General features: G+C 37.7%; 2 protein-coding genes across 2 annotated transcripts in view; one reads left to right on the top strand and one right to left on the bottom strand.

The window, feature by feature from the left end:
- Positions 1-4616, top strand: part of haf (leucine-rich repeat and fibronectin type-III domain-containing protein hattifattener) — a 41947-nt gene extending 37331 nt beyond the window's left edge. The window contains exon 7 of the mRNA XM_068228577.1: positions 4324-4616. Coding sequence (XP_068084678.1) covers positions 4324-4616 — 293 coding nt within the window. The remainder of the gene's footprint in view (positions 1-4323) is intronic.
- The window catches only part of Rab3GAP1 (RAB3 GTPase activating protein subunit 1), a 452945-nt gene that overhangs the window by 352506 nt on the left and 76243 nt on the right, over positions 1-24196 (bottom strand). Inside the window, exon 8 of the mRNA XM_067151789.2 lies at positions 18200-18372. Within this exon, the coding sequence (XP_067007890.2) occupies positions 18200-18372 (173 nt within the window). The remainder of the gene's footprint in view (positions 1-18199; positions 18373-24196) is intronic.

Here is a 24196-nt window from a genome sequence, read left to right as displayed (position 1 = left end):
GGATTTATTATGAAAAGAGGACATACACAATACAATAAAGTTATTGGTCTCACACTCCATTAGCAGGATATAAACAAAATAAAGTGTTATAATTCCCTTTGGATGAGAGGAAAAATTACCTAATGGCCTATAGACCTCCAAGAGAGTAGTGTAGGTATTGACACAACAATGTGAAACCCTTATAATGATGATCGTAAGCCACATGAGAAATGTACAAAGCAAACCATCTGGCTCACGACAGATATGCTGCTGTCTTACAATTAAAAGTATTTAAAGATACTGTAATCAAATAATGGAAAAACTTACAAACATTCTTGCATATGGTACAATCATCTGTAAGCCATAACATAATTACGGTATGTCAGAGAAGAGGTAGATACTCAAATCAAATCATAAGAAAGGGAACCCGCAAGTTTTCTTCTATTGGATTTTACTTTTCAATTCTCCTGTCATTTAAAAAACTAATAAAAAGCTTCCAGCCTTGCAACTCTCAAGTGTTAAAATCTTTTCATTAGAAGGAATATTTATTGGAATTAACAGGCAAGACTGCAACTTCGGAATAGTTAAATACTAACTGATAAATGATATAAAATAACGATTTTTTAAATGCATTTATCAATGTCTCGACACCATCAGCACAGAAGTGTTAACATCACATTCGTGGACTCTACTCTATGCTGATGACATGGTCACCTGTAAATCCTGCCAAGATTTGCAATGACTCGTCCAACGTTGGAAAAACTCCTTGGACAGATACAGCCTGCGACTTGACATGGGGAAGACTGAGTATCTAGAGTGTGGGGTACAAAGTGATGGTCAATTAATATCAACGGCATTGAGATTCTGAAAACATCTCAATTTAAATATCTTTGGTCACTTATCTAATCAGATGATGACATGCTCCCAGATGTTTGTTGTTTGCGACTGAAATGAAGTTTGCCTGGATGAAGTGGCGCCAAGTCACAGGAGTACTTTTTGATCAGAGGGTGCCAATGTATCTGAAATCCAAAATCTATAGAACCATCATTAGACCAGTGGCATTGCATGGAATTGAGTGTTGGCCAGTTACAAGGAGACATGAACAACAGCTGCATGTTATGGAGATGAAGATACTTTGCTGGCCAATGGAACTCACTAGACTGGATCACATCAGAAATGAGGATGTTTGCATGGCATTTGGTGTGGCACCAATCGCTGAGAAAATGGGAGAACATCATCTGGGATGGTATGGCCACGTGCTACGCAGAACCGGTTCTTCAGTTGCGAGAAGGGCATTACACTGTAAGTTCTGAGGACCACAGAACACGAGGGCGACCAAAGAAGCGCTGGCTCAACACTGTGGGAGGACATGTGTGTGGTGACAGTCTCTCTTAAAGATGCACAAGACCTCATCGAGTGGAAAAGAAAGTGCACAACAGCAGACATAAATGCTAAGAAGAATAAGAAGAAGAAGAAGAGTGTCAATATTGCATCTTATGAAGATAAAAGTTTAAATCTATACAAGGTGCAGTTCCTATCTTACCTCAAATTTATCTTATGAAAGACGTTTTAAGCTTAAGTTAGGAATGAACTCAATGGATTAACCCTCGAATACTAACATGTCATTATTCTTGCACGGCAGTTTGCCAATATAGAACCGGAAGTTCCTGTGCACTGAACGTCTAGCTACCTTCAACTGGAAGGAAGCTGGATTGTTGGACATGTTTACCTGTAACCCTGGTAGTTTTGAAAGTAGTATTTTATCAGTATTATTAGTAGTATTATTATTTATTAGTATTTATTTACGACACGTTAGTATAACTGCAATTTTTTGTTGTTTGCGATTGAAATGAAGTTTGCTTCACTTTCATGTAGAATCACAAATAGAATAGAATCTTCTTGAAAACTGTGGTAAACCAACTCCAAGTGCTTCCCAAAGTGTGCCCACAAATTTCTGTGGACACTGGCACCACGCTGCATGTGCCCAACATCGTGCAATGTGCTGTGTTTTGTGTGACACATGAACAATCAAATCAGACCTACTGTTGTCCAATTTTAACTTCGTAATTCTTGAGACTGCTTACATTACTTTAAGGTATGAGAGTTTTTGATTTGTAGCATCATAAAGTTTAAATTTTTAATTATTGTAAATTTTACGAGTGATCAGTATTTGCGTAACTCCTAAGTTGCATTAGTATTCTAGGGTTAAATTGTGCATCTAAACCAGCTTAGGGATCATATGAGATGGATGAAGGAGGGTAGGCTACATAGGAGAATAATGGACTTGATCATGGGGGATAAGAGAAATAGAGGGAGACCATGACAACAATGGTTAGTCCCAATTTTTAATGATTACATGACAACAATGGTTAGTCCCAGTTTTTAATGATTTAAAGATAAGAAGTGTAGAAGTAAATAAGCCCAGAGACCCAGATGCAAACAGAGGATTCTAGAAGTGCACAGTAAATTCACAGACAGAACACTAAACGAATAATCTAAAATGATGTAGCTAGGACATTTTCTGTTTCCTACGACTTAGTTCCAAATAACTATACAATTACATTTCATACATGAAAAATAGGAAACTCCACTCATTATAGACATAATAAAATATCTTGCTTTCTGAACACAAACCGCAGGAAAGGAGTAGGATGGTATTAGACAAGCATAAATTTTTGTGACTTAATCTTGTGACTTTAATCTATATAACCTACTACTTTATGTGAAATCCACACCATCAAGATGTGACTTCCCATTTCATAACTTTTTCTTTTTACAATGTGTTTATCATCGCACCGACACAGGTCTTATCATGACGATGGAATAGGAGAGGGCTAGGAGTGAGAAGGAAGTGATTGTGGCCTTAATTAAGGTACAGCTCAAGCATTGCCTGGTATGAAAATGGGAAACCATGGAAAACCATCTTCAGGGTTGCCGACAGTGGGGTTTGAAACCACTATATCCGAATGCAAGCTCACAGCTACGCGACCCTAACAACTTGGCCACTTGCTCGGTATTTCATAAATCTTACACCTCAGCTATGTTAATGGTGATTTTTGTTTTAAGAGGAAGTACAATTAGGTAATCATCCTCTCTAAACAAATTAAGTGGAAAAGAAATTTAAAATAAAACAAAATTATTTATTCAACAAAGGAATTTTGAAATGAAGTACAAAATAAAATAGTATTGTATTAGCCGAAAAGGTCACTAACAAATCAAAAGGGAATGCGAGTTCCCTGAGTAACAGAACACTTGCACTTTACATACCCTTGATTAATTCACTGTCACACATAAAGCAGATGACGAGATCAGCAGTAGTCGCGTCATTGGCTACTATGTGTTCGAGTGTCTCCTGCAGGCCAACGCTCCTTCTTAGGCCAGGATATGGACCATGGTGAAGTCGGTACCACAAGAACACACTGGCGGGGGTCTTTCCTCTTTAGTAGATAAGAGTGCGTAGATCATCCGTGACTTATCCTCAGCCTACACAGTACTATGGCCTCTCTCCACGAAGGCCAGAAAGAAGACCACCACACGGTAGTTGTCTTCTTAATTGCTCTCAGCTTGTTGGGAGTTTGGATTTCTAGCCACTCTGATTCCCAGGATGCCAAAATGGTCTGACGTAGCTGAGATCAAATATCTTTAGCAGGTACATTCATAGACCTTGGAGGTACAAGTACCGCTTCCTTTACAGCTTCATCCGCAATCAGTCAGCTGAAGGTTGCCTGCATGGAGAGACTTAAAATGCTTAAGTTTCTCAGTGGCACTTCGTGGAGGGCTGAGCGTGCGGTGCTGCTACGTTTCTACATGGCAACAGTCCTCCCCCAAATGGACTATGGTAGTACAGCTTATGGTTCAGCATCAAGATCTATGCTGAGCCTTTTAGACAGTGTTCACCATAGCGGAGTTAGGCTGACAAAGGGATACTTCCCAGCCTACTCGCTGAAGTGGGAGTTCCATCTTTACAAATAAGGAGGCAGCAGTTAATCCTCATGTACGCTGCCAAAATTCATGAAATGCTGCTACATCCAAGCTATCAATGCATCTTTAGTACCCAATACCACCAGAGGTACCAAGACCGGCTGGCTATGTTGGTGAGAAGTAAGCAATAGTGTTACAGAACTATCATGACCGAAAGAGAGTAATTCCATGCCTTTTAGATTAAGAACTGCCAACTTAATACACACAATACTTAATATGAACATTGAGTTATAAACCTAAATTCTAATTTTCAAACTACCAATTACTAAAAATTGCTGTTGAAACTAACTATGCATTTATACAATTTATATAATTTGTGTTTATGATGTTTGCTTCTATTTACCTATTTAAATTTGTTCACAGATCTACGTCAGTCACGGCAGTCACTTGCTGCAGCATCTGAACACTTATCTCGTGTAAGCTATCCCGTCAGCCACCAACATCTCCACCAGCCATCTGTTACATCTTCATCGAGACGCCAACGACCACGATCCCGATCTCGGGACCACACGAGGCCAGGTAGTCGATACAGCACGGCAGGCTCCACACATACTCTGAACAACTACTGTGACACGTCTGACAACTGGACTGACCACGACATGGATATCTACATGGCTCGTAACCCGACAACTAGAGGAGGTCTCGTCCCTCTTTAGTGATAACAATCAATGTGTTCAATTACCTAATCAAGAAAAGGTGCATATGAATGTAGCCTGCCAGAAACAAAGCGTGGCTTACAGAAATAACGAGCAGGTTTGATTACCAGAATTCCAGAAGAGGAAACAAATACAGCAAGAAGAACACTAACATGTTATTTATTACTACATTGATGAAGAATTCTGGCAAATCACAAAAACAGAAGAAGAATTCTTTTGTGGACTCTCATTGCCAGAGGAAACTATCACCAATAAAATAGTCAACATTAATTCTAGAAGGAACAGAACCGAACCATCAGCTTCTGTTCTCCTAATGCAAGATACTGATATAAATAAGGTAAAAATGGATGTTATAAAGGCAAAACTAAATTGTAAGCCACTTATAACACGTGATGAGTTACAAATCACACATAAGTGAATGTATAGCATACTCTAGGATGATGGTTGATTTCCTTAACTTTTTTTATTAATCTGGAGGTGATGTGTCCAAATGACTCATTTTAGTTCTTTCTCATTTTGGCTCCAGCTGCAAGATTCCCTCCCTAAAAATATATTAATTTTAGTTTCCTGAGCTACAGTGTAAACATTCAAACAAGAAGGAAAAGTGTAAATTAAGCCAGTATTACAGTTTACTGCCATGGGCATCTAAGACACATTAGAGGAAAAACAATCACCAACAAAAAGATACTCGAATATGAAACAACAATGCTCAATTGATTTGAATTAGAAACTTGAATTTGTTCAATCAACTTTGCTTTGTATAAATAAGTAGATGTAAGAATAAAAAGTGTGAGTGAGCCATTTTTAGGTTTGTAATATTAAAACACAGAGAAGATGTAACTGTAAATATATAACACACTTGATATTAGTTAACCATTATTAATAAGTCACCAAAGAGTTCATGACAAAGATGAAACAACAGGACAGGTCAGGACAGGACAAGGAAGCACAACAGAGGCAAACTTTCCCCTGTCAACAATCAAAACAAGGGAAGAAACTTCACTCCTGCCAATTACTTGTGCTTTCTGGCCCTCTCCTAATGAGTATTCCTTTCAGCAAGGTCTGATGTATAAACAGTTCCCTCATGCCTAGCAGAAACAAACATGTAACAATATAATATGTAATGTAACATTTTATACTGAAAAATAAATGAGAATATAATCTAAGGAAGCCAGACATTTCAGTTTTGAACTGGTTGTTCTGGAATCTCAGAAAAGTTTGCAAAGACTAAATATCCCAATTTTTAAGACCTCAAAGTTGATCAATATATTATTGAAAAATATTAGTTGCATTCACTAGTCTGTATATTTCTTTTTAAATATTATGCATTGTTTTAATATTAACAAATTGAATAAGTAAATATACTAAAAGAAGGCAGTCATAATGCCAGTGAAGTGAAGACCACTGTATATATCAAAAAGATATAAAAATAAAATCTCCATTCACTGTTAAGAACATAAGATTCAGGTCACGGTTTGGACGATTATATTAATTACTAATATGATTATAACGAGAGATAGTATGCACGTTTGATACAGAGGGTAATTTCAGAAACCACTGTTTGTCCAACCCTTGTCCCGTTTCCCTACAGGGTCGGGTATGAGGCGGGATGAATCTGCCGTGACAGATTTTTATGACCGGATGCCCTTCCCGACGTCAACCTCATCAGAGGAATGAGATGAAATGAATGACGTAATATATGATAGTAGGGACAGGGTGAAACCCGGTGTTGGCACATAGCCTACTCCTGTCAAATAGCACCAAGGGGTCTTGCTCAAGGCTTAATGTCTCCATCCGATGGACGAATCACCATCAACAGCGTCATACGCCCTCACTCCATATGAGCACTGCGGAGAGGTTTAGAATTTAATCCAGGCTTTTGGCACGCAATCTAGTGATTAGAAATTGTATACCACCACCCCTCCTCCCCTGCCGGCCAACATTCTGATGATGAAAATTTTTTCAATCAACGGGACTCGAACCGGCTAACCTCGGTGTCAGACCGTTGAGACTTCAGCGCCTTAACGATCATGGCCACCAGGCGGGCAATTTCAGAAACCACTCACCTGATTTCATTATTTTCCCATGAGAAAGCTTATTTCTTGCAAATTATAGGCTATATATGATTGTGCTCATTTATTTAGAAAGTAAACAGCATAAACAAAAGTGAAGCAAGCTGAAAAAATTACAATCTGGAACTGTTAAAAGTGAATGAATGTGCTACCTAAACTATTACTGATTCATCAAGTTACATGGGTAACATTTGCAGAGAGTCTATGACAGCATATGCTTATCTTCAATAGATTACTCTCAATAAGCACTTTCATGCTTTTTACCATTATTCACATACCAAAGTGTACGGATCAAGATCATAATGCAAATGAACCACACCATAAACGAGAGAATTTAATAATGATCCATAATGTTTTAGCAATGAGTATTTTTTATCAGTAGAATAAATTCATAAGTGTTTAGGAAAATTATATACTACTCTTCAACCTTGGCTCATGTACGCAAGCTTCACTGATGTTCATATGAGCTACTACTGGTTGAAATTAATATCCCCTTGGATCACACTTTCTGGCCAGTAAATGCAGAGTTTGTCTGCATGTTCCACTGTTTATAAAAAATTATGAACAAATTTTGTTATAATTTCCAGTGTTCACAATCAATCACAATCAGCCAGTTCTATCACATGAATTCTCCAACTCGGATAAGTGTTTAGTAGTCCTCAATTCTATGCATGGGTATAAAATCATATTACAAGTATACAAAGGCACAGGTAACGGCTAGTATAACACAAATGATCAAGTCATCTCTGTACAATCCATGAAGGCCCCGGAAGGTGTTGAAGGTAAAGGCTTCCACTATCCGTAACCTCGGCACTTGGTGGGGTAGAGTGGTTAGCTCAACACCCGGCCACCTTTGCCCCCAAATATTAACCTGGTACTCATTTTTGCAGCAGGCTGAGTGAATCTCAGGGCCAAGTGTACCTCCGGAAGTGGAAACCTTGTTTCTTAAATTTTTCGACTTCTTGACAGTGAATCGAACGCACGTCATTCTGGGTGAATCAGGCATGCCTTAATGGCCAGGCAGCCCCTATGAATGACCAAAACTGTAGAATTTGTACTCTACTTCTCTTACACAGATTCTATGGTAGAGAAATGTTTAGAGTATGACAAGAAAGGACAAAAAGAATTTAATTTCTTCTGCCTATTAGTAGTTTGCCAGGCAGAGTGACTCAGACAGGAGAAGTGCTGGCCTACTCTTCAGAAATTATACATGAAGATGGCTCTTCTCCTTTAACTAATGCAACTGACTTTTTTTAAAAATTCTATATAGGCTATACACTGAAAACAGATCTAAAAGGAAAAACTGAATTATTTGTAGATGTTCTTGATACTGTCTATATTTTCAGACCATTTAAAATTTAAAGTTCATTTTTCAGGGAAAGGAGCTGACTTTCATACACACTCCTACAGTATTGGTTGAAACAATTACTGTCATCATTGTCAATTCCCTTTAGTCCAGCTCCTTGGCTGAATGGTCAGTGTAGTATCCTTCAAACCAGATAGCCCTGGGTTTGATTTCCAGTCGGGCCATGGATTTTAACCAGTTCAAGGGCTGAGTATTTGTGATCATGTTAATACACATTTTCATTTACACACAACATAAAACACTACTAACCACCACAGTAACACGCAACAGTGAACACATCACTCCAAGTAAGGTGGCTGTCAGGAAGGGCATCCAGCTACAAAACTAGGCTTAATCCACATTAGTACAGACCCCAGCTAAGTGGGAAGAGGGCCAGAAAAAGATTCATTCCCTTTGCTAATAAATAATCGGGATTTCTAGTTTCTTTGCCACATTCAACATAAATATTGATCTTCCTCTCCACGGAAATAGGTAATATTATTTGATCAGATTTTTAACTGAACGTTCTTCTCGGAGGCAAAATAAACTTTTCCAATATTGCGGGAATATACGGGACCCTACAAACAGTCTTGCACTGAAAGTAACTGCATATGAGAGACGCCTGACTCAGTGTCAGTTCTCAACTTGGCCAAAAGCATGTTACTAATAACAGTACTTATGTCACACCCACAAGCAAAATACTACTACTACTACTACTACTACTACTACTACTACTACTACTACTACTACTACTACTACTACTACTACTACTACTACTACTACTACTACTACTACTACTACTACTACTACTACTACTACTACTACTACTACTACTACTACTACTACTACTACTACTACTACTACTACTACTACTACTACTACTACTACTACTACTACTACTACTACTACTACTACTACTACTACTACTACTACTACTACTACTACTACTACTACTACTACTACTACTACTACTACTACTACTACTACTACTACTACTACTACTACTACTACTACTACTACTACTACTACTACTACTACTACTACTACTACTACTACTACTACTACTACTACTACTACTACTACTACTACTACTACTACTACTACTACTACTACTACTACTACTACTACTACTACTACTACTACTACTACTACTACTACTACTTTTTTTTTTGCTAGGGGCTTTACGTCGACACAGATAGGTCTTATGGCGACGATGGGGGTAGGAATGGCCTAGGAGTTGGAAGGAAGCGGCCGTGGCCTTAATTAAGGTACAGCCCCAGCATTTGCCTGGTGTGAAAATGGGAAACCACGGAAAACCATTTTCAGGGCTGCCGATAGTGGGATTCGAACCTACTATCTCCCGGATGCAAGCTCACAGCCGCGCGCCTCTACGCGAACGGCCAACTCGCCCGGTCTGCTTCTTCTATGACCACATAGGATCACTTTAGTCAGTCCATCGTTCAGGTCTCTTTGAAGGGATTGTTCGGGCTTTGCGGTCTTCCCAGTACTTCTTCAGACGCTCCGATCTCCATGCCCTTTCCTCAGTTGAAAATATGCATGTTGTTGGTTTGTTTTGTGTAAGGGTAAAGCAGAGGTTTGTATTCTTGAGTTTTGTATTCAATTTTATCTTATTTGTGGTGTCTTCTGTTGTAAGGCCTATTTCTTTCAGATCCTCTCTTACTTGTCTGATCCATTTACATCCTATTGTGGTATTTTTATTAATGAAATATTAATAAAAATTGTAATTACTAACTCAGTGTCACCTCAATGTTGAGTGTTACCCACAAAGAATAAAACAAATTACTGGTATACTTTAAGAACAAATTAAAGTGATGTCCCCGAATACTAAACAACACAACAGTTTTGCAAAAAGGAATCTAATACTGCAAGGCTAAAGATGTGGTATTGCAAATAAATTACTGATTATACATTTTGCACTAGATTAACTAGGCATTCTGGGAAGTGACTTAATATAATAAAAGAAATACAGAAAACCAAGCTATTTAACAACATGGATTGACTGAGAATGTACAGTTGAATGAGTGAGAGTTCTGCATGACTGATTTTTATCGTAACATATGTAAAGTTGATGAAAGTTAATAAACAATATTTCATATAATAAAAAGTGAATAAATATTTAATTTAATTTTTACAGCTTTTAAGAGTGAGGTCAAAAGAATAACTCCCTGATACATTATAGACTGTTCAGTACTACAAAAAATTATCTCAGCAACCAGACCTGACAATCCTCTATTATTCTGAAAGACCTCCCATAGTTTGTTTATGAAGTCTACTCAATTTCTTTCCTCTACGTAACATTTTATATCTTTCCCATGCATTTCTAGCATTTTTTTCAGCTTCAGAAAGTATGTAAAAATAAAGAAATTCATTCTCTTGCTTAGAACAACAACAGGAAACAAGAAAAATCATTGCAAGAACTGAGGTATGTAACAAGCATTTCGCATAGAACAAATTGTTTCCGCAAGAAAAAAGTGTCTTATGCAGCCTAAAGAGAGAGAATATACTATCTGCATCTCACGAGAAGTCGCGGCAGCTTGTAGGTACAGCCACGAGTACCTGATACTACACTAAGCTACAAACATTAGCCGTGATAGACAGTGCGAGCTCTCTGAAATTACTGAACTGTCCATTATGCAATACTTACAGTAAGTGCCTAACTAAAGCACAATCACTACCACTTTCAAATTTCACAAAAGCACCACAATTTGAAAGAGTCACCGCGGACGGAACAGATGTTTATTCTCAGGCCTTGAGACTGGCACCCCTTACCCCACATCCACGTGACTTCTCGCCACACGATCACAGTAAAATACCTTGTATAATTTAAAATACACTAATAATTTGAGATGCATGCCCCAGTAACACATCAGGTGCTGTCTAGTAGCAGCTATCGAAAATTAACTTTCCAGAACTATGCTCTGCCATACTTTCGTATTTTATCTGTGGTGTTTGTTGTCTATTATTTGTTGTTGTGATCAATGACTAGCTACTTAATTATGCACTCAAGGCATCGTCTGGCACTTTTGACATGAATTGAACCCCAAAAAGAACAGAAGATAGTGTTAAGACACATATTTATTGCAAACACTACATTATTTACTCACAATCTTCATTTTAATCATATTTTTTGAGTTATTACCCATAAACTCATGTCATCCGAAGAGCAACCAGTCATAAATCACATTTCCATTAAACCACCACCCTTCTGGATGGAAAATCTAGTGCTTTACTTTGCTCAGCTTTAAAGCCAGTTTATCTACCAAGTTACTATCTCAATCCCAATGGGATCTTTTTCAATCACACACTGAATATAAACTGCAACTCACTTTATCCCGTAAACAAGTTTTACAGAAAAAGTTACTCAATCTGAAAAGCTCTAACCCTGCTTCTTACTCTAACACAGCACATCAATCTACCACTAACAATCTTACCAATTTCCATCCTCCGATCACTAACTTAACTAATGACTATATTGAAACTTCTATGATGAGCAGAGGTCCAAAACAGAATTGACCTAAACCTAACATAATTGACAACATAATAACCACTACGGTAGAAACTGAAATAGCCATCAATATCAGTATCAAAGACAAAGCCGAAAATAAATTAGAAAACCTCCTTAAATCATTACATAATGATATTCCCATTAATCCTAATAATAACCACATTAATAAAGATAATAATTTCACACATAAACAAATTCACAATCTCAGAAAGAAAATTACTGGTCATAACCTCATCATAACTAAGGCAGATAAAGGTAATTCTACTGTCATTATCAACCAAGATCAATATATGATAAACAGAACAATTCTTTTCTAATGGTTCATTTTCCCCAATTAAGAAAAATCACACTGCCAAACTCCAATCTCAACTCAAACAAATACTAAAAAAATTCATCTTATATTAACAGAATATGAATGTAATTCTCTCATCAACATGAATCCTCACCTACCCACAGCCAGAGCACTTCCAAAAATCCATTAGACCGATAGTAAATTACAGACCCAGTCCTTTATATACAATATCGCAATTCATTCAGAAATTCTTAAAAAGAAATTATCATTTTCTAGCCAACAAATCTATCAGAAACACTAAAGAATTAGTTGACAAAATCAACCTTTTTAAAATTAAACCAAATCACTCTATCCATTCAGTATCATTAACATGTATCCAAGCATACCCCATATCTGAAGTTTGTTCCATTATACAACAGAATCTGACAAAATACAGTAAATTAAATAAACATGAAATTCCTGAAATTCTTGAATTTACTTATATTTTAAAATTTGTTTTAAATAACAATTATTTCAGTTTTAACAACATTATATACCAACAAAATGGTCTAGCGATGGGGTCACCGGCCTCAGGAATCTTAGATGAAATCTACCTTGATAAATTAGAACATACCAGAATTTTTAACAGTAATATTTTCAATAACATTCAATTTTGGGCCAGATACTATAGTTATAATGGATGAGAACTTAGTCAACACTACCACCATCCTTTCAAACTTTAACATGCTTGATCTGTATATTGAATTCACTCTAGAATCAGAAACTGAACATAAAATCAATTTTTTAGACTTAGCTATCTCAAGACACCATAATTCCCTTAGCTACAAAATTTACAGAAAACCTATACAAACCATAAACACCAATCATCAAGACCCTTTACATCTACAAGTCCACAAACGTGCTGCATACTACAGCATGGTTCATCATGAAATCAATATCCCAATGTTAAAAAAATATCTTATACATGAATTAAACACCATCAGAAACATAGCCAAGGCCAACGGATATAATAAACATTTCATTGAAGGAGTAATAAATAAAGTCAGACAACAACTTTCCACTAACCTCACTGAAATAGGAAAACTAATAAAACCTTATTTTCCATTTTCACTTTTAATAATCCACAGATACACCAGATTTCTAACATTTTCAAAAAACCTGATATAAAAATATATTTTAAAACATCAATTCTACACAACACAAACTCAATTAATAATAATAATAATAAATTCTATACATCAGGTGTTTATATGCTTAAATGTAGAAGCTGTACGTCCGCCTATATGGGTCAAACAGGTAGAAATGTTGAAACGAGGTACTTAGAACATATAAATTAATGTAAATATAATAGATTTTCAGCTATGGGAAAACATATGACAGACTCAAACCATAAATTCATGAATATTGATCAAGATCTAAAAATCTTAAAAATTGTTAATAAATGTTGTTTTTGTCGTTTGTCCAACCCTTGTCTCATTTCTCTATGGGGTCGGATATGAGGTGGGATGAATCTGACGTGGTGGGCTTTTACGACCGGATGTCCTTTCTGACGCCAACCCTATATAGAGGGATGTAATGACTATTGCGTGTTTCTGTGGTGGTTGGCAGTGTAGTGTGTTGTGTGAATAGGCGCATAGCCTACTCCTCTCGAATAGTACCAAGGCGTCTGCTCAAGGCTTAACGTCCCCATCCGATGAACGAATCACAATCAACAGCGTCATATGCCCTCACTCCATATGAGCACTGCGGAGAGGTTTAGAATTTAATCCAGGCTTTTGGCACGCAATCTAGTGATTAGAAATTGTATACCACCACCTCCCCTACCCTATCAGCCAACATTCTGATGGTGAAATTTATTTCGACCAACGGGACTCAAACTGGCTAACCATGGTGTCAGACCGTTTTAGGCTTCTGCGCCTTAATGATCACAACCACCATGCAGGCTTAAGGGCTCTCTGCTCAATATCTTTGAAAATTGTTTCAACCACCTGGATCAATCCTTTAATCCCAATTTCAACCTTAATGAGATATCAGAAAAACCAAACCCTTCATTTGATCAATTAATTCCTATTTTCAATAAAAGGAAATGAAGTACTCTAAACCCTCTCCTTTATTTTTCTCGAGCAATCAGCCACCATACCACGTGACATCCCTTGGCCCCATCTTAGGCTACACTATACCTCCCATCTACAACTCAGCTCTATTCTATTTCTTTGCTTTTGCTCTTTCAACTTTTTCAATTATCCATACTGGAAGCAAATGAACATCTCAACACTTTCCCATCAACATCATTCTGTTCTATTTCTTTGTTTTTGCTCTTTCAACTTTTTAAATTATCCATATTGGAAGCAAATGAACATCTCAACACTTTCCCATCTACATCATTCTGTTCACACTTGTTTCAGCTGAACTGAAGTCTAGAAGATTCTTGAAGTTCTAGTTTTTAAAGTGTTTCACCTGGTCTTCTGTGAAGTGTATTCTTCAAATTGGAAGAAAATTGAGAGTCTGACTCGTTGGCTGAATAGTCAGCGTACTGGCCTTTGGTTTAGAGGATCCCGGGTTCGATTCCCGGCCGGGTCAGGAATTTTAATCACTTCTGATTAATTCTTCTGGCTTGGGGACTGGGTGTTTGTGTCCGTCCCAACACTCTCCTCTCCATATTCACACAACACACTACACTACCAACCACCACAGAAACACGCAATAGTCATTACATCCCTCTATATTGGGTTGGCGACAGGAAGGGCATCCGGCCGTAAAACAGGACCAAATCCACATGTTCGACACAGTTTGTACCAAGAAGTAAGTATAAATAACCACCTAATCGATACTTTATTAATGCCTCAGGCAAAATTGAATAAAATTAAAACTTACAGGACATGTTTCGACCACTTAGTGGTCCTCTTCAGCTGTATAAATAAAGAACTGAAAAGAAAAACATTGACAATAAGCACAAATAAAAGTTCTTTGGAGACTCCTTTGATAAAAATGGAGGTCGTCAGAATTTTCTGAATGCTGTTTAAGTTTAATTTGTTGTTGGTATTTGCATTTAGTGATGATTTTATTGATGAATTTCAAACTGAAACCATTATGTAGAGCCTGTTGACGAATGAAAGAAAGTTCCTTTTTTCTGTCTGTTTCTGTTAGCGGAATTTCAAAGGCTCTGTTGACGAAACTATAATAAGCTGATTTCTTTTGCGAGATGGGATGTAAAGAATCACTTTTGATTGTAGTCGGGGTAAAAGTGGGTTTCCTGTATATTTTAAATTGGAAATGGTTGTCTTTACGAATTGTTTGGATATCCAGAAAATTGAGTATGCCTTTCTCTTCTTCTTCAGCTGTAAATTTTATGTTTGGGTCTAAATTATTCAAAGTATTAAGGATATTGTGACTATCATTTATTTCCTTGTTAATTATGGTATAGGTATCATCAACATATCGAAGCCAGAGATCGAGTCCTTTAATGTGACCTACCATCTGAGTGTGTTCCAAAAAGTCGAGGTAAATGTTAGCTAAAATTCCAGAAGCCGGCGCTCCCATTGGAAGTCCATCTTGCTGATATATTTTATTATTAAAAGAGAAGAAATTGTGGTTCAAAACGAATTCCAAGATAGTAATGAAGTTTTCTATTTCAGGTATACTGATACGTTTGTGAATTAATAAATTCGTCTTTATAATCTCAATGGTGTTCTTAATAGGTATGTTCGTGTACATGTCCTTGATGTCGAAGGAACTTGTTACATGAGATGAAGTTAACTTGAAATCTTTAATAGCAATGCAGAACTCTTTGGAGTTTTTTTATCGAAGATTTGGTATAAAATACGTAGTTATGAGTTAAGAACCTATGAATAAATTTCAGTTCTTTATTTATACAGCTGAAGAGGACCACTAAGTGGTCGAAACATGTCCTGTAAGTTTTAATTTTATTCAATTTTGCCTGAGGCATTAATAAAGTATCGATTAGGTGGTTATTTATACTTACTTCTTGATTAAACATCGATACGGTCACGAAATGGACAACTTGTAATACAGTTTGTACCCGCAATCCCACACGTGTGAGAAAAGCGGTAGGAAAAGAAGAAGGAAGAAACTGAGAACTTACACAAGACATGATTGTGATGAGTAAAGCCTGGATTTCCATGCAAATGCATGTTCCTAAATAAGCTAGTTACACTTCTGAAACTTTAAAAATATTCATTTTATGACTAATCAATTCTAAACAACCGTATTTTTTCCGTGCATGTTTGCATGTTTTGGCCTTTTTGGGAGAAAATTCATGCATAATGCATATTTTGAAAATTTTGGTTTTAATAGCAAATAATTGGACATTTATATTGGATTATATGACTTTTCTTCTGACTTTGATGCATATATTATGTTAACTAGCATGATAGTGCCTTTTTTGAACCTGGGTTTGCAGAACTTGGGACTGTACGTCCATGTCTATGTCTATCATTGAGAGAGAAAGAAGTGTATTCCTGGGATACTATTTGAAAACCCAAGTTAGATGCATAGAGGTCCTATAATCCAGTTAGCCAAGCACTTTCTTATCTCTTGCTTGAGTAAACATTGACATAGGCGGGAAGACCCCGTGTCGACTGCTCTAATCCTTAGAAATAAGGTGTCCTAGTAAAAACTAATGCTAAATTTTGCATTACTAAATGTTCTTTCTTTCTCTCTCTCTCTCTCTCTTTTTTTTTTTTTTTTTTTTTTTGAGATAACAGCTTAAAAACTTTGGTTATGCACTGAATCCTGTTTTGTTTTCCTGGAATTTCCTACTCCGAACTTTCACTGTTCACACGTCTCAGACCAAAATAATTGAGAAAAGGAGGGAGTTGGAAAGCAGCACGCTTACATGATTCAGATTGTAATTTAGTGTTGGACTGTGCTGTGAAGTGTTGGTGTCATGCCACCTCTCAAAAGTCTATGAAATGAAATGGCGTATGGCTTTTAGTGCCGGGATGTGTCCGAGGACTTTGGCTCGCCAGGTGCAGGTCTTTTGATTTGAAGCCTGTAGGTGACCTGCACGTTGTGATGAGGATGAAATGATGATGGAGACGACACATACACCCACTCCCCATGCCAGGGGAATTAACCAGTTATGGTTAAAATTCCCAACCCTGCCGGGAATCGAACCCGGGACCCCTGTGACCAAAAGCCAACATGCTAGCCATTTAGCCACGGAGCCGGACAAAGTCTATGAAGAGACCTCGTGTCTAAATGGATTGAGGTAAGGAATTTCTAAATTAATTTTCGAAAAGGGATAACTTCAGGTATACTTCATCCTAAATTTCTTCATTTAAGTATGAACCTGTCACTTCTTGTGATGTAGAAAGATCATTTTCTGTGTTCAGGAATGTTCTGTCAGATAAATGAATGAACTTAAATGAAGAAAATTTGGAGAAATTAGTTGTATAATGTTTCAAAAGGAAGTGAAAATATAACAATGTTGAACTGAATTTTGATAGTCCATATTTTCCAGTTTATTGTGCATGTTCCATCACTTGATAGGGCATGATTACATGCAGGTTTTGAGATTTGATAGTGCATGGAAATACGGGCTCTAGTGATGAGTGTTTAACATCCAAATCTTTACGTGTCTCGCACCGAATTTCCACAACACATGCTTGCCTCATAAGTTTTATCTATAATTCATGTCTTGCCTTAAGTTTATTGATTTTGATTGATGATGGTCTCTAGCAAGACCGAAACTAGTTTCATCAAATATATGTAACTTTTTTAAGGTTACAATAATTAGTATTGAATAGGTGGAAACTTTTAGCTTTTGATTCACATTATATTGCTCTTCAATATGGAATAATACAAAATTATTTTATTACCTATGATTGCCTTTGAATGTTGACGAGAGAGCTCGCCAGTGGACATAACGAGGAAATGATACCGAAGATGATCGATCGCATGCAATGTAATCGCTGGGTTCATAAATGTTGTTAATGGAAAAAAATCGTGCACGCTTAATTGCTTGTAATAACGAATGCATCAGTGATAGGTCTCTCGCTGTAACTGAAGGATAATACACAGTTTAATATAGGAATTTTGAACAGACAGACAAAAACTGTCGTTATAACTGGGTTCCCTTTATATGCCGTACTCGTTATAGTGGACTTATACTGTATACGATATACAAAGGGATATCCAACTCACACTGCATATTCTTTGGCACTAACTATGAAGAGTGAAGAAGAAAATATGTCATAATAAAGTTCGACATCCACAACTAACAAGCAATATGCATGCTCAATCAGCTGAAGATAGTACATTCAGCATATAAACAAAACAAGCGACAAAGTGGAGCAAAGAACTGATAAATAAAACAAGACTACTTACCCTGGAATGATGATGCTGTTTTCCCACCGGTACACCATTTCTTCACAAAATTCATACCACAAATGAGCAGCTTCCTTGACTCCCCCCAGGTTGCACATCACATGAGACATAACAACTGCCAGACGCCACACTAAGCTATCTACTGGAACAGTCTTCATGCCTGCCAGCTGTTCCTAGATCACCATTTAATTCAACAGGAAATATTAGGCTATAACAATTACTAAACATCTAATTGAACACATGATGCTATACACAAGTTCAGCAAATAGTATAAATCAATTTAATGAATAGCAACTGCAAGTATAAAAAATGTAACAATCCATTTGAATCCTCAAAAAATGAATGAATATGATGTAAGGAAAGATCCAACTATCCGCATGCTCAATATGAATATTTCTACCAATGCCATAGAGCAATGCAAATATTATAAAAAATCACAAGATACTTTTAAATGTAAGTAATGATAAAGTAGAAGATTATTTTAGCACTATTTTTGAAATGGAAATTCTATATATGAGAGAATCATATGAATCCTATGACAGATGAACCTGGAACTTGCACAGAGATCACTCACAGTATGGTCTATTTGGTGGGGGGGAATTGCAATTGCTACTAGCCCAGGACCTGATAAAGTTCTCATGAAGGCTATTATGGACTTCACTGCAGAAAAAATCAAGAACCATTTGAATTCATAAAGGGGATTTATACAGCATACTGTACATACATCTTCATTAAAGACTTATGCCTTTCACTGTTCAGTCTGCAAGCCTCTGTGAATTTATTATACACTACCACAACTCTATCTTTGTAACTAGCTGTGTGGCCTCATTTAGCTCTATACCTCTTATCTTTAAATCATTAGAAACTGAGTCTAACCATAGTCGATCCCTATCTACTTATCCTACCCTCCATAACAAAAGTTCACTGTTATGCTAGGTAACCTATCGTCCTCCATTCACCTCACATTACCCCACCAACGAAGCCGGTTTATGGGTAAAGCTTCATCCATACAGTTCATTCCAAGTTCCCTCCTGCCACTGTTCCCACTTGTTTGTACCAGCAATCACTCTCACTACTTTCATGTCTGTTGATTCTAACTTTGAATAAGATATCCTAAATCCACTCAACTTTCACTCCTGTAAAGCAAAGTTGGTCTGAAAACAGACCGGTGTAAATATAGTTTCGACAAGGAGCTGACTTCCTTCTTAACCCCTCAGCGATGAGGAACATTTGAGGGCCGCTTTACCCAGCGCACGGAAGTTATTCAGGTGTGAGCACTAAAAGAATGACGCGATCTCTTTAAAAATTCACTTTTACAACAGTTTAGCTCAGATTAATTTCAAATGTTTACAGGAGAGACTCAAAAGAATGTAGTTTACATTCATTAACTTTATATTTACCTTATAGTGTAGTAGTGGAGAACAGACTGTCCATGTTTTGTACAGAATGAAAGTGACGTTCTTGTATTTGGGTGAGTTGATTCACAACGCAAAGAAAACTAGGGTAATCGTTGAGTCGGGAACTTTGAGCAGAAGTAAGGGAAACAATAGTTAAAAGATTCATTTAGCACAAATCCCAGGTTAATGTGACGATTAGTTCATGAGAATGAGGGCATATACTTTAGTGTGTTTGTTGTCCATTAGTTGGTCACGCCCTCCCATTCCTTATATTCTGCCTTCACTCGGGCTTTGCTTGGTTCAGTCACGTGTAGAGCTGTTATCATCTGATTTATTAAATTAAATTACTTCTCTTTCATTCAAACTGCACCGTGCCATCCTTCTGCACCACAGAATATCATATTTCAAAGTGACAGCAAGTTAAGTAAATACGATTCATAAGAGGTTTCAAGGGATAGAAAGAATTATAGGAATTCTCACCAGATGATGTCAACACATCAGTGAAGAGATGGCAATTTATATTATCAATCTACAGAGGGAAACATCCTGTAATGAAACATATATATCCGTTGGATTGCAGCAGAAATTTAAACGTAGATGCTCTCAACTGGAAATAAGTAAAACTATTTCAAACACTTTAGAAAAGAAAAAAGAAGCACCAATTTGAACTGATTCATACATACTGCACAAGGAAGGCAGAGATCTTCATCTTCAAAGATATACCAATTCCATCTCAACAACTTTAAAAATTTTACAAGCTAGAACAAAATGAAGTCAGGCCTACAGGGGTCTATACCACGCATAGAGGTCGGCAGCGCGTGAAGGAAAGCAGGTCTATTCAAAGTATGGAGGTCGGCGTCAACTGGTTAAAAAATACTGCTTATCGCAACAGTGAATTCACTGGATAAGCTTCACTGCACCTCGATTCAATCTGAACCTGTGGTCTCAAACCACTCTGGTTTTCGTCCAACTTACTCTCAACTAGTGACTGCACCCTCCCTTTCAATATGCTAGAGAACACCTTGCCTGGAATTCCAATCAATGAAATACCTCAACAGTTGTTGCAAACCTTCCTGTTCCCTTGCTTAAAGACAGGTGCAATTACTGTTTTTGTCCAATTAGAAGGTACCTTACTAATAGTCCATGGAGACCTATTACTATCACTTCTGTAGTAAGACATGTTACAACTAAAACCCTCAATTGGATCATTCAGTGCATTAAACTGCCTTGGAATGGTTGCAATGCTGTCATCCTGTATTGCTTTCAGGATGTCTTTTGCGTCCTAAAACAGGATCCAGTATTATTTTTCTAGCATCACATCGCACTGCTTTAAAAATCCAACATTTCCTCTTTTATGCACAGACACCTATGCTAGAAGTGTTGTCTTCATTAAGTTTTCTGAATTTATTTACTAATACTGTGGAACGTTCACTATTTTGCGGAGCAGGGCTGGAGGGGGAGTGATGCATTGTGTCCCCGCCCCGTGTGATGTCAACGTGCCCGGGTTGTGCCTCCTGCTGCAGAGCCAAACTAATGGGGGAAGGCCAGCGCCCGTTGGTCAGACACCACTGAAAGTCCCGACATTGGCCGCTAATTGCTAAGACCTCAAGTTGTGAAGAGATAACTAGGCCGCATATCTGGAGGCTTCCATGAGCTTCCAGAGGCCGATGTATCCCGAACAGTCAGCCCCTTATATAAGGCGACGGACAACCACGGGCAGTTCAGTCAGTGTGTGTGGACTCAGTGTGAGCGAAGAAGAATGAACGGTGCTACAGTCACCGGTGAGCTCAGTGTGAACACCGTCAGTTAGTGGAGTAGCCAGCTAGTAGCCGATAGTACGTGACAGCCTGGAGTTGAGTTGAGTGGGGCAGTCTGTGGAATGTTCTTTTGTCGAACTGTGGACCTGACGCATGCCAACGTGAGTCCTGTCTTTTGGGGCCAGCTGATGGAGGAGAGCATCATGCGTGTTCTGGTGCAGCTCTGGAAGAAAATACTGGAATGTCGGCATGGAGTTGTGAACCAAGTTCTATCGGAGAGTGGACAGCGAACATTATCCTGAGTGGTGAGTCTGTCATGCGTGGGCTCTGAATTGTGGGCTGTGACAGTAGCAACGAGAGGACTGTGTGAATGAGTGAGTCTGTATGCGAGTGATTGGAGTCTGTGTGTATTATTGTAAACAAACAGAGAGAGAGTTTGTAGGACCTGTGTAGAGCAGTTGCAACAGTGGGTGAACGGTGAGCTAACAACACTGTCATTCAGAATAACAGTGATGTGGCGTCAACCTACAGATCACAGTTCTCACTGCTACTTCTGTTCAGTGAATGTGAAGGGTTTTAACAGCAGAAACAAAGTAAGAGTGTGTGTCCAAGCAATATTTCATCCGCAATTCTACCTGCTCCTCTTGGCGCTGAGGTACCAGTACTGCAGTGCCTGGAACAATTAAATGATGGCTCCTCTTCTGAAGATGAGGCAGAAATGGCCAGTACTACCTTTAACTGTGATTTCTCACCAGAAGTTGCTGGGAATGAACCCAAACTTTTTGAGCAAAGTGCATTAAATGACTTAGTTCAAGATTTTGGTCTTAAAAAGGAAATCTGCTACACGAAAGAAACATATTGGCACCAGGAACAACATACTATTGATACAGATAACGCAAAAAAGAATTTCTACCCTTCTTTTCTGAGAGGAAGCTTTGGTTTACTCAGCAATGTTTCAAAGGTTTGCTGAAACTAGGAGTACCACGTTATGACCCCACTCACTGGAGATATTTTACGGATGCATCCAAGCATAGTTTGAAGTGTGTTGTTCTTCATATTGAAAATGAACTTGCATCAGTTACCATTGCTCATTCAGTCATTATGCGAGAAACATACGCAAATCTTGAGATGATGGGAAAAGTAAAGTATCAGGAACACAAAAAGCAAATATGTGGTGAATATAAGGGGATAGGTACCCTAACAGGTCTACAAGCAGGTTCAACAAAATATCCCCGTTTTCTGTGTGAGTGGGGTAGTTGAGCAAGGTCACAACACTGGATTCAAAATGAATGGGCACTACAAAGACATTGGATTGTTGGCTTAAAAAACTAAACAAGAAAGTCTTGTTGACAAGTCCAACATACTGTTACCTGCACTTCATATCAAACTAGCAATGAAGCAATTCATTAAGGCTATAAACAATGAAGGTGAATGATTCCAGTATGTGTGTCACTGATTTCCAGGCATCAGTAATGCCAAAATCAAAGATGGTATACAGCATACAAAACTCCAGATATCAGAAAACTTCTTTCTGATACTGATTTTGAAGACACTATGAGCGCATGATTAAGTTTCAAACCATTTTGTGAACAATACTTTTCCAGATGTTGTAAATATTCTTGGAGTTTCAAACAATCAAGTGGACGATTAACTTTCAGAAAATATTATGTATCATTGGAAAACAAAAGCAAATGTGAATTCTTAAGTTTATTTTGATGTAATTTATGTAAAGTAAAAAGTAAGGGAGCAAGGTGAGATCCTTGAGGAACTCCACTCATAGCAGTCATAGAATCAGAAAAATGATTACTGTTTGCAATTTTTGAGATACAATGCAACCCAGGAGAGGAGAGGACTATTAATTACATAACCTGCCAGTTCTTTTAGCAAGATATCATAGTCAAAAGTGTTGCAAGCTTTTGTGATGTCTGTATAAATGCAGTCAACCTGATAATGTTTCTCCACTGCACCCAAGAGAAATTGGTAGAACAAAAAAAAAAAAAAAACTGCAAGAAGTTGATCGCCCCCAAAAAATTCATGTTGCTCATCAATGATGAGATTTCTAATGAGAAGTGTGATTTTATGAAGAATATTGAGCCAAACATTTTGGGAAAATGAGATGAAATTGTAACTGTTTTATGTCAGTTTTATCATCATTTATCATCATTTTTTAATATTGCCCTGATGAATACTGTTTCCGTTCATCTAGGAAAACACCTTGGTTCAAACATCAGTTAAACAGGTAAAAGAGCCCTTCACTACCTCAACCACGCCTTACTGGATGACTTCATTACTGATTTTTAACTAATATCATCACATAAACACTATATATGTTACCAGGGATTTTTCACATACTAAAACCGTACAACAAAGTGCAGAAAGGACTTTTTGCTTCACATCAAAGTTCCAACTATCTTTGCCAAGTTACAGTCTGTGGGGATCTGGAGGCCAATACCCTACTGGAAGAGGCTGTTATCAAATTACTACGGTATTTTCAGCATATATGTGAGAGAGAGAGAGAGAGAGAGAGAGAGTGTGCGTGTGTGTGCGTGTGTGCATGTGTGCATGCACGCAATATTACTCCAGCTCACATATCACACACAAAACTAGCCTTCACCACATTGACACACACACTTTCCTAATCATCAGGAATAAAAGAGGGCATGGTTAGCTCAGTGGTTTAGCTGCTGGCTTCCTACCAAGAAGGCTGAGGACCGAGCTCGATAGCTCCAGTCGCTTAAGTGCAGCCAGTATCCAATATTCGGGAGATAGTGGGTTCGAACCCCACTGTCGGGCAGCCCTGAAGATGGTTTTCCGTGGTTTCCCATTTTCACACCAGGCAAATG

This window comes from Anabrus simplex, chromosome 7 (genome assembly GCF_040414725.1).
Source record: "Anabrus simplex isolate iqAnaSimp1 chromosome 7, ASM4041472v1, whole genome shotgun sequence".
NCBI lineage: Eukaryota > Metazoa > Arthropoda > Insecta > Orthoptera > Tettigoniidae > Anabrus > Anabrus simplex.
This window is presented reverse-complemented; position numbering and strand designations above follow the sequence as displayed.